Raw genomic sequence first — 15,172 nt, forward strand, 5'->3', positions numbered from 1 at the left:
TGACAGCATGCTTCTTCTGTGTACAGAGAGGCATAATTAATCTTACCCGAGCAAGTCAGAAGGGCTTCATGGAGGAGGTGGTGTTTGGGCAGAGCTTTGATGAATTCTTAATGGAGAAGTTAAGTAGTGCTTGTTTTCTGTCATGGAACTAATACTCGAGACGAGCGATCGCCTTATACGGGGGCCGGTCTACTTTGGATCATGTTGGGATGATCCAGCCCTTAATTCAGTTGCTTTGGGACCTTGAAGCATACGTTGGAGCAAAACTGCCCACACAAGGGCCAGGAAGCAGAGGAAGAAATGTCCAGGGTCAAGGCATGCCCCAGTGACCTAACTTTAGACCTCTCATTAGTCACCATCTCTTCGGTCTCTTACCAGTCCCACTCTGGGGTTAGCCCTTCAACACACAGGCCATTCAGACTATGGAGGTGAAGAGGGGTGAAGGGGTGGGAGGAGCTCAGGATTGGAGATATGCAGGAGTCAACCCTGCTCTGAGGCAGGCTCTGAGGCAGCCATACTTCCTTACCCCTCTCAGGGATGGCCCTGAAGTTCCCGGATCCCACAGCAACCTCCCTCTGCACAACCAACTGCGGGTACCAAGGCAGGTGTGCTTGTTTCACCGGCTGCTTCCTGCAATGGCCCAGGCTCTGCTTGTCATGATTGGCCTTCTTACCTAGGTTGCTTTCCTCAGAACCGACTGCTGTGGGGTGGTGAAGCTACTAAGAGTCTCCACAGGGCTGCTGAGCCGTTCTTGTGCCCTTTCCCCAGCCTGCCCGTGTTTTTATTTCATTTATCCAGGCCTTTCCTGCTAATCCTGTTCGTTTACTTATTACACTTCCTTTGTGTGTACATGTGCCGCGGTGTACATGTATAGCTCCGCTCAGAAGTCGACGTTTTAGGGGTTGGTTCTCTCCTCCCCTCATGTAGGGGTCCAGGGTTCAAACTCAACTTGGTAGTCTTGGTCACAGGCATCTTTACCCACAAAGGTCCCGCTGCCTGTAGATTGCAAAAACCTTAAGCTGTTTGAACGAGGAGGGGGAAAACATAGAGTTAATAGCCAATCTTCATTAACTTGATTAGATTGGGAACCGCCTAGGAAACACCTGAGTGTGTCTGTGAGCGGGTTTCCAGAGAGAGTAGGAGCGGCGCCATGCTGTGGAATGGAGTCCGGGACTGAATCAAGTCTGCTTCATGAGTGTGGGTGCAGCGAGGCAGCGTGAGAGGCGCCTCACTCTGCCGCCACACCTGCTCTGCCGTGAGCCTGAGTGCACCCTTTGTCACAGCAGTGAGAAAAATAGCTAATAGTAAATTTTTAAAAATTCTTACTCTTCCTGGAATTTTGATCACTCTGGTGTCTCCTGTTTGACTCTCGAGAGCAGTTCAGGGATAGCATCCTGATGTTCTCAGGGTCTGTTAGCCTGCTCCTGCCTTCCCTGTGTCCCTTTGCCAGGCCGCAGTGTGCTGGCTTGGTGGCCTGGACAGTAGAAGCCCATGCCATGCCTCCTAGGAACAGATGGAGCTTGGTTCCTGGCGTGCCCATACCGGCACAGTAGCCCAGGGCCAGCCCTCTGGCCAGCGGGGCCTGCTTGGAAACCAAGCTTTGTTTAGTAAACTCCCTGGAGTGGTGGAGCACAGAGAGAGCCTCAGCCACCACCGCCATGGCTTCTAGAAGTTCTGCTCTCTGTGGCTGCAGCCGGCCAAGTCGGAAGAGGAGATTGAAGGAGGAGATGTTGTTTGTCAAAGGTCTCTGTCTTTCCCTGATGTCTGGGCTTAGAGTTCTCCATCTGGTGCCGGGAGGTCCCTCGACTCTGATGTGTTCCTGCTGCACGGCCCCTCGTCTCCTCCTGGGCAAACTGTGTGGATGTTTTTTTCCTCTCATATTCTTTGGTTGGTGAATTTTCTGTCAACTTCTGTGGCCCCAGGCTGGTAGGAACAGGCTGGGGTGTGGAGGGTGTCCTGAGGGCTCCTGTGGTTACCAATGGCTCTGCATAACCTGGGGACACCTATCTTCTGTCCTGTATGGTTTTACCAGAGCACTCAGAGGCATAGGACAGATTTAATATGTAAGACAGAGAGAGACACTGGGATGGGGGTGTGTGGTTGGTCAGGGACACTTGGGGCAGCTCTGCGCCATTCCACACAGAAGTGCAGCTCTGTGCCCACCAAAGTCTCTAGTTGATAATGTTTGTTGAATGGCTAAATAAACAAATAGGGGATTGTATGGTTTCTTTGGTGCCGGGTGGGTGTCATGTGTAATCACATTCAGTGACTAAGAAATCTAACCAAACCCCATCCCCACCCCAGAATGTGAGCCTGCTTCCTTACCCCTCGGTGGGGCATGGATGGTACAGGTTGTCCATGTTCCCACACATGAGCAGTTTTGTGCATGATTCCACGGTAGTACCCTGGAAGGCTATTCTGTCTAAGTAATAGCAAATCACTGTCTTCATGTTAGGCAGAACTTCCAGGAAGGTCCCAGAGCCAGCCTCTTGGGTGAGCCCCTGGATATACATGAGGACCGTTGATAATCACATTCAAACTGTTGTTTTCACAAACGGGACAGCCCTGTAATCGTGCTTACGAAACGACCACTTCTTAAACAGCAAGCCAGGGAAAGCAGAGTTAGTGGTCCACCCTAGCATGTAAAGTCGGGAGAACAGAACGTAGAATTACTAAGAAAGGCATCTATCTGTGGAAACCAACACTGTTATCTTAGCTGATCTGCAACAGTTCAGATCAGTGAGTGAACGTGGGGAAACACTTGATCAGTAAGTGCTGGGCTGCTAGGGGGGAGGTAGGCAGGCTGGGGGCAGCCTGAAGCTCTGACTCAGCCTCCTCCTTCTTGTCTGTAAGATGGAGGAGATAATGTCCTTCCGGGGCTGTTTTGGGGTTAACACAAATGGTAGCCATAGTACATGATACTGAAGTACAGTGATAGTGGCTGAAGCATATCTCTACAGGCTCAGGGCGGTACTCTTGGGTGTAAGCCCCCTCCCCCCAAACCTGGCTAATTTGCAGGTCCTCAGCTTGCTAAGTTAGCCAGGCAGGGCTGAGTTGCCCTGCTGTTCTTTGACCCTGTCCAGATCCCCAGTGCTTCCTTCCTACCTTCCTCGAGGCTGCCACTGTCCGCCCCACCCTCACACCTCTGAGCTAGCCCAGCACCATGGTATAACTGGCTGCTACTGTCTACTCCTGAGCTAGCCCTCTGAGCTAGCCCAGCGCCACAGAATAACTGCTGCTGCTGTCCATCCACCCTCACACCATGGATGAGAGCAGATGCTTTCCTCTTGCACCTGGAGCCAGGTACTGTGTGCATCTTCTGGGTTTGTGCGTTTGTTGATCGGCTTGTCTGCTGCTTGCCATGCTGACTGGGACAAACTGGTTGACTCTGTCAGACTGTAAGCAAGCTAGTGGGATTTTCTTAGACTCCACCACTGACTCAGACTCTCTGGGGTTCCCTTCACAAAACTTAAGGTAGAGTGGGTGTCTGACTTCACTGCCTGGGGTTGCTTGTGAATCATCTGGCCTAGAAAATGATATTGTTTCACCCCCAGCACCGTCTCTGTGGAAACCAACTCCAGTAAGCTTAACCACAAAATTCAAAACATTCAAAATTTGAGAAACGTGCTTTCTTACCTCTGGACGTTTGCAGATGGTGTTTCCTGTGCCTGGCACTGCAAATTAGAAGTCCTTTTTCTGGGTCCCCTGTGTGTGTGTGTGTGTGTGTGTGTGTGTGTGTGTGTGTGTGTCTGTGTGTCTGTGTGTCTGTCTATCCACCACATGTGTGTATGCACATGGAGGCCAGAAGAGAGTGTCAAATCCTCTAGAACTGCAGTTATGGGCAGTGGGTGCTGAGAACCAAATCTGTGTCCAGGAGGAGAGCAGCTAGTGCTCCCAACCGCTGAGCCATCTTTCCAGCCCATTAGACCTTTGAAGCTGATGGCTTGCTCATCTGTGCCCATGTCGTCAGCATTCAGAGGACTTGTCTATTATGCTTCCAGCGCACAGTAGGAGCTGGCCGGGAGCAGGTTGTCCTCGGGCGCCGATTGGGTTACCCAGCCCGCTTGCCTGCAGGGACTTGGGAGAGTCTTCTGTGGGTTGAAACTAGTTCAGCCTGTAACCTGGGAGACTTATGAAAATAGCCGCTTTTCTTTCCTAGTGGAATCTTGAAAGAAACGGGCATCTGCTTTTCAATAGCCGCAGGGAGGAGTGGACTTCAGTGTTCACTCCAGGCTTTCCCTAGGAAGGAATCTGCCAGGTGAACGCATGCAGCCTGCCATTGTTGAGCACCAGGCGGGCACGGGTGTGACTTGGGTGTAGATGGAACGGCGGGCTGTGTCCCGCCACCCAGCTAGCTTTACCCAAAATAATTACACGGAAACTGTATTCTTTTAAACACTGCCTGGCCCATTAGTTTCAGCCTCTTATTGGTTGATTCTCACATCTTCCTTTAACCCATATTTAGTAATCTGTGTAGCACCACGAGGTGGTCGCTTATCAGGAGAGATCTTAACCTGTGTCTGTCTTGGAGAGGAGAAGCATGGCGACTGACTATGGAGACTGCCTGAAGCGTCTGCCTTCTCTCTCCCAGAATTCTGTTCTGTCTACTCCGCCTACCTAATTTTCTGTCCTCTTAAAGGGCCAAGGCAGTTTATTAATCAATGAAAGTAACACACAGACACTCCTCCATCACTTGGGGTTTGGACCCTGCTTATATCTAGTGGGCTTTATTTCCATTGTTTCATTTAGGAATTTTTTTTTAACCTAAGCTTAATTCTCTATTTTTTTTAGCCTTTGTTCCCCTCTGCAAGAAAAAAAAAATCCTTATTTTTCAAACAATGCTCTACAGAGAGAACATTTAGCCTTTTTGTCTTTTAATTTTTTACATTACATTTCTACTTATTTGTCTCTGTGTGTACCTTCATGTGAGGAAGCTGCCACACAGCGTGAGTGTGGAAGGTGAGGGTAACTTGGAGGACTCAGTCCTTTCCTTCAAACTTGGGCCATCAGGCTTGGTGGCAGGTGACTTTGCCTGCTAAGCCATCTGCTGACGCTGTTTTGTCTTATTTTGAAACAGGTCTTACCATGTATCCCAGGCTAGCCTTTTGAACCCATGGTCCTCCTTGCTTCAATCCCTCCAGTGCTGCCGTAGGTGCGTGCCCCATGCATGCCTAGCTCTTCCTTAGCTTTTCCCTAATTCTGGTGACTTCTTGAGTTAATGAGTGGCTTGGGGTAGCACATGGGTGATGGCAGGGTGCCGAGGGAGTGCCACACTTGCTCTTTTGCTGACCTCATTGGGTTTTACTGTTGTTTATTTTAATTATTTTTTTGTATATATGGGCATATTGTCTCCTATGTCTGTGCACCACTCATGTGCTTGGTACCCATGGATACCAGAAGAGGGCATTAGCTCTCCTGGAACTGGGGTTACAGACAGTTGTGATCTGCTCTGTGGGTCCTGTGGAAGAGCAGCCAGTGCTCTTAGCTGCTGATCCATTTCTCCAGCCCCTCAGTGTAGTTTTGAGCCCTCACATTTGTGCAGGGTTCTAAACCCTTTGCTGTCAGAACACTTGCTTGTGTTCTTGGCACTGGCAGCAGGCCTATCCAGCACTCACTCCACACTTAGATTTGTTTTTCATTGACAGTTACAGACTGAATGCACCTCACCGTGACATCTTGGTCCGTTCATAGTGTGTATTGATCAACCTAGGCCCCTTAGGTTGCCCATCACTCAAACACTGAACCCTGGTGAGAACACCCAAGTCCTCCCTACAGTAGTACTGTGAGCTGTCACCGGCACAGAGCTTGCTCCTCCCATCTGGGTCATCCCCCCCCCCCCCACTCCTCGAGACCACTCTCCCTGTTGTTGTAGTCTGCTGTTCCAGAGCATCGCTGGAGCTGTCTCAGTTATTCTGAAGGACGCTACAATTAGATCCTTTGGTCCTGGACGTGAATAAAGATTTTCTGCACGAGCTCAAGCTCCACAAGCATTTTCTTCCCTTGTCCAGGTCCAGTGATAGGGGCAGGTCAGCATGGAAGCAGGAGCTATGTACCTCTCACTGTAGGGCTAGGAGCCAATGCTTTTGTGACTACCCAAGGGCTCATAAGGGTCTTCTGCCTGCCAGTAATGTGTGAAACTCATTACTGGAGATACATGGTGACTGGGGATGCCCAGAGCATCCCATTGGCCTGACTTGAAGCTATTAGCTCTTGGACATGGAATTTCCCTTTTTCTCTAATTAGAACCAATGTGGAAGGCTTGATTTACTTATTTTTTTCCCCTCAATGATAAGAAGGGAACATGGTAGTGTGTGGATTAGAGTCTTTGGGCAAAAAGAAGGCCATCATATATGGGTCCACATCACTGAACCTCATCTTCTGATGTGTCACTGAGAACAAGGAGATGGCCTCGGGCCCCACCCGAGGCTGGGAGGCGTTTCGGCGGTGTAGAGGAGTGATCTCCTAGCTCCCTGTTCTGAGCCTTGACAACCATGCTAATACCACAGAATTGAGTTCAGTGAAGTCTTGGCCAGGAATTAGCAGGCTCTCGCAGGTTACTCCCGGCTGCTCAGACCTGAATAATCACACAGAAACTATATTGATTACAACACTGTTTCGCCAATAGCTTATGCATATTTCTAGCTAATTCTTACATCTTAAATTAACCCATTTCTATTAATCTGTGAATCACCACGAGGCTGTGGCCTGCTGATAAAGTTATAGCTGGTGACTGGCATCTTTCTCCTTCGTCAGCTCCATAGCATCTCTCTGCCTGCCTCTTCTCTCTATATATCTCTTCTAGCCTGGCTATATTCTGCCCTGCTATAGGCCAAAGAAGCTTCTTTGTTAACCAATGGTAATAAAACATATTCACAGTGTACATAGGGGAATCCTATATCATCTCCCCTTTTCTGTCTAAATGTAAAAAGGAAGGTTTTAATTTTAAGATAGTTAAATTACACATAATAAAACTGGTATCGTGCAAGAATTACAGTTACAATATTTATATCTACTTTATCTTTTATCATAACTAAGAAAAATTATAACTATTCAACTCCATCAAAGACCCCAGAAGGATATAATATTACCTAAGGAAACAAGAAGTATATTATAAGCAACTTCCAAAACTTTAGAATTGACAGAGACATCTCACTGCCTGGAAAGTCACCCAAAGATCTTCTGTAACACTTGGGTACCCATCTTCAGCCTACAGGCCCATAGTATCCAGCAGACTTTTCCATGAAGCAGGAAATTTGAAAGACTGTTTTACTTCTGTTGGCAGTTTGTCAGTCACTGTCTTCTGTGTCCTGCAGAATGTATGGCAGACTCTTTCTTGAAGCAGGAACCCTGAAGGACTATTTCACCTTTAGGCAATTTCAGTAGGCATTTTTTCTGTGGGTCCTGCATGTCCAGTTCATACAGCATACCATCAAGCAGTCCAGGCAAGAGCAGTTTCTTGCCCAAATGGCTAAAATACTCCATGAGGAGCATCTTTGATGCCCATCATCCTCTTGAAGTAAATTGGTGTTGCCAGGAGCAGATGTGTCTCATTGTCATGTAAAGTCCTAAATTCTTAAAACATTCTGCTAGTCTTTGAAAGGTTTGAAGAATACCTATTCATCTGAAATATATCTCTATAAATTTAGAAAACCTAACTAACATGACTACAAGCTTGACTACTATAGATGACTATTAACCTGTATTTCTTAGTTATATATTACATTTTTAAATGAACTACACAAATACAATACTTTAATCAAGAGCAGAAATATACATATAAACCAAGATCTATACCAGTGCTAAGTATTCATCTCTATAGCATATCACCCTTTAAAGGTAATTAAACATTTATAAACAATCATTTAGGGAATTTGGGCATTGTTGTGTAACTACCTTCTGCTAATTGGGGTGCTGTTAATCAGGCCTTTCATGGGGTATCCTGTGTGGTAGGTCCATCTTAACCAGCAGTCCTGAAGCTGTCATCGATGTTGGACTATCTGGGCCATTGCTTCAGGGAAGTCTTGTTTGATCAAACCATGTTAGCTGGTAAGGAATCCACAGCTTTCTATCCTCTTTGGAAACAAAAGCAGAACCTCTTCTCCAAGGCAACGTATTCTTAGACTTAAATTTTGAAGTCAAGATACCTTTAAAATATGTATGTTGGTTTAGCCCGTACAATGAAATGTCTCCTTGTACTTAGCTCATTTACAGTCAAAAAATTCAAAGAAAACACAATAATATACACAGTCCAGATTTTCTGTGTATTTTCCATCTTTACATGGCTTCTTTTCATTTTTATCTGTTGCTTTTTAATATTTATTATCTCTACTCCTAAAATCTATGACTGACTGTACTCTGCCTCTTTAAAGATTTTGTTTTATTTTTAAAAAAAACTTTCTTATTTTGTTTTTTGGTTTTTTGAGATAGGGTTTCTCTGTAGCTTTGGAGCCTGTCATGGAGCTAGCTCTTATTAAGACCAGGTTGGCCTCGAACTCACAGAGATCTGCCTGCCTCTGCCTCCCGAGTGCTGAGATTAAAGGCATGCGCCACCACCGCCCGGCTAACACTATTTCTTCTTACAACTGTCTATACTTTTTTCTTCTCTCTCTCAAGCCTACGTACATTTTTTAAACACACTGTGACCCATTCAGAGGTTTATTTATCTGTCTTTATTGTGTATCTGTAATCATTTCCTGACCAGGAGTGCTTTTAAAATGCAGCTTGGTTGCAGTGGCCCTGGATGCTGGCTCCGCCTCTTTCAGCCTTTTAATATGGCGGAGGTACCTTTACCACCAGCTCTGGGACTGCTGGGGCCGGGTGGGAACCATTCTTGTCATCTCAACTCTGGAGCAGTTGGCAGGTACTTGCAGCATGCTGCCTACAAACCCCATTCACCTGCTTGGCCTACTGAAAGATCCAGAGCTATTCCTGCAACTAGCACTAACCAGGAAGCCTTCTCTTAAAGGAATCGTGCCTCTGCCACCCAAGAAAATGCTGCTACCGTGAAGCCCTGTTTAACTCTGGTGTGTGTGTCTGTCTGTCTGTCCAGAATTCCTTCCTAAGCGCTCTCAGGTTTTATGTGGATGTAGCTGACACATGTTGGCATGCCATTTTCTAGGCGGAGATGGCTCATTTGTTTCCTGGCTGCTCAGACCTGAAATAATCACACAGAAGCTATATTAATTAAACACTGCTTGATCTATTAGCTTAGGCTTCTTATGAACTAACTCTTACATCTTAAATTAACCCATTTCTATTAATCTGTGAATCACCACGAGGCTGTGGTCTACCGGTAAGGTTATGGCTGGCAGCTGGTGGCTTTCTCCTTCAACAGCTACATAGCTCCTCTCTGACTCCGCCTATTCTCTCTGTCTCCATCTCTTCCAGCCTGGCTATATTCTGCCCTGCCATAGGCCAAAGCAGCTTCCTTATTAACCAGTGGTAATAAAACATAGTAATAAAACATAGCAGCATATAGAGGGAAATCCCATATTAACTGCCTATGCCCCTGTGTCTATCTCCCAGTTCCTAGGTGTGGTTTGGTCTTTTCTCTTGTTTCTGTTCTTTATAAAATACCTGACACACCAGCTTAAGGGAAGATACGTTTATTTTGGCTCATGCACTAAGAGGATCCATCATGGTGGGAAAAGATGTGAAGTTCATGGTGGTGTGAGTGTAGGGCTGGTCACGTTACCTCATTTCTGCTTCTGTCAGGAGAGGATGGGGATGTTGGCACTTATCAGGGTTCTTCTTTTCTCCCTTTTCTTCAGTTCGGGCACCATGGAATGATGCCACCCATATAAGTGTTGGTTTTCTGTCCTCAGTTAAGCCTCTCTGGAATTGGCCTCAAAGACACATACAGAGGTGTCCTAGGTGCTTCCAAATCTAGTCGGGTCGACAGTGATGGTTGACATCACAAGGGCCTCCAGTTGGTACTTGGGGCCGTTTTGGCGCAGTGTGATAGAGTCAGAAGTCTTGAGAAAATGATGCCATGTTTTTGGCAAACACTGTTCCCTGTTGTATGACAGGATGTGACGAAAAAAAAGCAGAAACACATTTTTTTTTTAAAACAAACTTGAATGGAAACCTCATTCCTAACCCCGGCCAGCTGTCTCCATCTGACAGAAACAGGAGAGAGCCCAGGTCCTCGGGTGTTGGTTAGGTAATTGAGACATTCATTCAGCCTCAAGCGTAGTCAGAGATATCTAACTCTGAATGAAGGACAGTTTGGGGCCTGTCCCAGTGGCAGAGTTAAGAGAGTAGCCACATGTATTGATCAAGAGTTGGAAAGTAGAAACTGTTACATGATTCACAGGACATGTGGAAAAGCCTGTCTGCAGGACAGTTTGGCCACATGGCAATTGTGAAGTGTTTGTCCCCCCAAGAAAGTGAGTAAGACTAGAGAACCAGCCACAAGAGGCTTTTCTCAAAACCTGACCCCTGGAAGGGGTACCATCAGAAACTAATGTGGATCCAGTGTGGGTGCTTGATTGTAATGCCACAGCTTGGGGTGCTGAAGAGGGGGGCAGTCACAAGGACCAGGCCAACCAAGGGTGCACAGGAAGCCTTTGTCTCAAAAAACAAAAAAATGACGTCTATGTTTTCTGTGGTTTATATTAGAGCACTCCAGTTCAACACTGAACTTCATCAACAAAGGGGGGGGGGAGATGTGAGATACATAAGCATTAGCAGCGTGAAGTTGTAGACAGCTTGTTTGCTGTGCTGTCCCGCCTGCTCTGTTGGAGATGCCACATAACAGGCAAAGCTGTACACGGGAGGCTCCTGTTGTTGGCTTATAGTACACGCTAACAGTTTTTGCTGATGGGAAGGTCTGTTGATTATCATGGAGAGAGATTTTATGAGGTATTTTATTTTATGGTAAAGGGCTCAAATGGTTCCGCACAGAATTCTCATGGTTAAAAAAATAATAAATGAACTCTTGTGTAGTGTACACATGTAAGTGGCTACTGGGATTTTGTCTTTTATATGACACCCCCCCCCCAGCAAAACACATCTCCCAGGACTTGCTTAAGCAGTTGAATTTAATGACATCTGTCGCTGTTTTGACACAGGGAAGAGCATGGAGGAGATTAAGAAAATGCTGCTGTTGGTGCTGGGCTGTGCTGTTCAGGTAGGGCCGCTCAGTGGCTGGGGAGGGTTCCGGGAGGCCAGTCTGTCATTACGGGAGTTGCTAGGAAGCAGTGTGGCAGCTGTCTGTAGTGAAGGCATCTTGAGATACAGGACCTCAAGCCAGGATAGCATTCCGTGTGCTCGCTACAGCTTGTGGGCAAGATCTCAGGCACCTGCTCTTATAAGTAGGTTTTACTGAGCTGCTTTCACGCTCTGTTCTTTGCAATTGTCGCTGCATGCTGTCCAGCTGCGGTGGCAGGGTTGAGGAACTGTGACAGAGGCCAGGAAATTGATAACTGTCAGCATCTGGTTGGATTAAGTGACACACACCCATGATCTTAGCACTTGGGGGCTGAGGTAGGAGAACTGTGAATTTGAGGGTAACCTAGAGGACAGAGACCTTGTCTCAAACAATGAAGAGGGCTGGTGCAAGGTTACTAACAAGGCACTTGGCTGGCCTGTATAAAAGCCTGGGTTCTGTCCCTGGTGCCTCCAAGCAGACATAGTTGCCCTCTGGCCCTTTACGGTTGGAATGTGCTTGCCCTTGCCCTGGGTCTGGTGTGTTCCCTTTACTTGTGAAGACCTTGTGTGAAGCAAGCATTCTGTGTCCCACCTACGTTCTCACCTGGGAGGGACCAAAGGCGAGTCCCAGAAACCAGTCTCCTGTATGTGGTCAGAGGAGCTCTATGCAGTCTTAGTCTGAGGCGGGTACAAGGTCCCTAGGCTCCTGTGGGTGTGTTGATTACCCAGGTTTTCTGTACCTGGACAAATGCTTCTATCAACTTGTGTAAACCCTTTACAGTGTGAGAGAAAAGAGGAGTTCATTGAGAGAATCAAACAGCTGGACATCGAGACCCAGGCTGGCATTGTGGCTCACATCCAGGAGGTAGGCATGGAGTATTGAGGGGGTGGGGTGGCCGTGGATCTGGGGTTATAGCAAGAGGTGACATCTCCATAGTGGAAAAGTTTGAGGACTGCATCACCGTGAACGGTGCTGCTAATTTTAGGTTTCATAACACCACAGACACATTGATTCTGTTTGGAAAGGTAGCCACCAGCAAGCTAAAATAAAATAGAGGTTTTAAAAAAAAAATCAACACTTCAATCAAGTCATCTTCTGCCTGCTTCTTCTTGCCTTATATGGACTCAGACTATTTTTAAGAGCTGTCAAATGGTTTAGGCTTAGAATTTGATTTATTGGCCCTGAAAATGTATTCTGGCAAATGTCATCCCGCACTGAACAGTTGATCTTTATAGAGAGTCTCCACTGCTGTCAGTGATACACAAGGAAACAAGCTGCCACCAAGTGAGATGTCAGCCAGCAGACCCTGAGAACACTGCCTCAGGAGGCCTCTACGCGGTCACTGCTATGGGGAAGGACAAGGCAGACCTTCCTGTTCCTCTGTCTAAGGTTGACTGAGATGGTGTCAGCCGAAAAGGTGGCTTCATGTGTGGCAGATGTCCACCAGGGACGTCCTGGTGCTTGGTGCCTTGTTTGGGCTCAGCGCGCGCTCTGGTTAGACAAGGTAGATAAATGCAGAACTGGGAACGTGCAAGAGCTGTTGTGCAGTTAGAAGAGGCACCAGGCACGGGGCTTTCCTGGTAGGTGCTGGCGACATGTCTGTGGCTGGGACACTGCAGGGTTCAGGATCTGAAGTATGAGGTAGATGCCACTTGTGGCATGTGGTAGGAGGAGGCCCAGCCAAGCTGACATAGGAGAAAGTCAGTATTTAATAAATATTCTCAACCATTACTGTGCTCCTTTGAGTTTAAGAAGTAGTCTGCCTTTCAGTTTCCTTGTGGGCATTGTGTTTTGCAAATATGTGTGTCTAGGGACAGACTTAGGTCATTGAAATTTGTGAGTTCTTTGCCACTCACTGTCCTTCCTGCCCAGACTGCAGGATATTAAAAAAGAAAAAGAAATCTACAACCAAAGATGCCTGTGTAAACTAGCAAATTTGACGGCTAGCATAGGAATTCACTGGGTGCCTCCTGAAAGCCCCATGCTCAGGATCTGCTCTGGAACTGCTTGTTAGAATCAAGGGAGGGGAAGAATGGGCCTGAAATTAAAAACCTCGGGTGACCATGTGCCACGGGCTTGGAGACCCTGCAGCCATTCACAGTGACACTGAGACTCAGGGTCTTCCCAGCCCTGGCCTAGATTAGGGACTTGCTTCAGATCCTGACTGCAAGATACCATGGGATAGGATTTCTCCTCGTTCAGAGATCTGAGTGCTTCCGCCATAGACACCTCTTCCCTGGTTTTGCCGTCCCCTTGAGACCCATGTGTTATGCTATCTCTCTCCCAACAGTGAGAGGATCCTCAGCTCTCTGCTCAGGAGAGTGGTAAAGCCAGGCTGCCCTCTGTGGTCTGTGGGGATGAGGCTCGGACCTCAGAATCACCTAAGACTGTAAATAGCTCCCCCGAAGAAACCAAGATTGCTATGTATGCACGATTCTGAACTAAGAGGCTTGACATTTTTGTTCTATTTGCATTAGATTTTATTTTTAAGAAATAAGCTAAGAGCTGTTCCTCATCCACACACCGAAAACTCACCTTCTCTACGTTGTGAGTTAATGCAGCTTACAGCATCACAGAGAATGCGTTTGTCATCCAAGGACAAGACTTAAGGAGCCCCCTCTGTTGGGCATGGGGAATTTATCAGTGAGGGCTTAATCACATCTGGGGAGAAAATTGCTGTTCCTGATGTGGGAATGAGGTGTAGAGTGGACTCTGGGCTCTGCCTGGGTCACACCCCACATGTCCCTGGGCATTCAGGAATACCAGGGCCACGCATAGCAGCCTCTGCGACCTTAGGCCATGTTCCCACAGGTGACCCACAACCAGGAGAATGTGTTTGACCTGCAGTGGCTGGAGTTGCCAGATGTGGCCCCTGAGGAGCTGGAGGCCCTGTCCAGAAACATGGTGTTCCACCTCCGCAGACTCATTGATGAACGGGACGAGTGCACCGAGGTGTGCTTGTGGGACAGCTGTGGCTGGCCGTGTGGGTCCCTGAGGCGGCCTTTCTCCTTCTGCTTCCCTCTCTCTGTCTCTGGTCTGAATTCCTCCCGGCCTGCTGGTCATGGTCTCTAGGGTGGGACGTCAGTATTCCCCTAGGGTATAGCCCCTGTGGTGAATAGCCTCAGCAGGAAGACAGAGGCTGACCAGGGTTCCTAACACGGGCGGGGTCTGCTTCTGCTCCTGCTCTGTAAACATGTAGCATGTTCTCCCTCCTGATTCTTAGTCTTTTGTCTCAGTGGTTCTTCACTGAATCTGGGCCTGGACACTGGGCCAGTCCGGGGAGCAGCAGTGACCCCGCATATGCCTGTCTTCTCCCTGTCTTGTGCAGCTGATTGTGGACCTGACACAAGAGAGGGACTACCTCCAGGCGCAGCACCCTCCCAGCCCCGGCAAGTTCTCCAGTCCAGACTCCACACCGAGCCCCACCAGCAGCCTGTCTAGCGAAGACAAGCAGCACCTGGCTGTTGAGCTGGCCGACACTAAGGCCAGGCTGCGGCGCGTCAGGCAGGAACTGTGAGTCCTGCCGTTTTCCCCCCTCTTCTGTGGTATGAACCTAACGTGGTTCTTCTCAGGTACTTTGCTTGTGTGTATGGTGGTGTAGGATAGCTCAGCTGGCGGGACTGCTCTGAGCTCCTTGTGGCTGAAGGCTCATCACCAGCCTTCTGCAGGCCTGCACTTGTAGGGAGGGCTTCCTGGTGCGTAGGATCCAGCCAGGCTGCCTATCAAAGTAGACTGCTGCTCATGCAGACTCAGTTTAGGGCCGGGATGAACAGATTGATTTCTTGGCTTTCTTGGTTCTTTCCCGTTTTCTTGAAGTTGTGAATGTCACTTGTCCATCTGGGGAGTTGCTCAGCCTTACCTCTCCGTGTCTGGCCTCAGAGCTACCTGTGGACTCACAAAGCTGTGGCTAGGCTCTGTCTGTCCTGTTCACTTAGGGGGCAGTAGGTGGTTGGTTATTGGGCCCAGTTTAAGGGTGCTTGTTAGAAACCTAAGAGTTTTGATCTTAAGAGACGGCCTAGT

General features: G+C 47.9%; 1 protein-coding gene across 2 annotated transcripts in view; it reads left to right on the forward strand.

The window, feature by feature from the left end:
* Positions 1-15,172, forward strand: part of Ccdc88c (coiled-coil domain containing 88C) — a 127,596-nt gene that overhangs the window by 50,387 nt on the left and 62,037 nt on the right. For both annotated transcript variants that reach the window (XM_038337617.1, XM_038337618.1), the window contains exons 5-8: positions 11,073-11,131; positions 11,933-12,016; positions 13,964-14,104; positions 14,481-14,665. In XM_038337617.1, the coding sequence (XP_038193545.1) occupies positions 11,073-11,131; positions 11,933-12,016; positions 13,964-14,104; positions 14,481-14,665 (469 nt within the window). The remainder of the gene's footprint in view (positions 1-11,072; positions 11,132-11,932; positions 12,017-13,963; positions 14,105-14,480; positions 14,666-15,172) is intronic.

The sequence above is a fragment of the Arvicola amphibius genome, chromosome 7, assembly GCF_903992535.2.
Source record: "Arvicola amphibius chromosome 7, mArvAmp1.2, whole genome shotgun sequence".
Lineage (NCBI taxonomy): Eukaryota > Metazoa > Chordata > Mammalia > Rodentia > Cricetidae > Arvicola > Arvicola amphibius.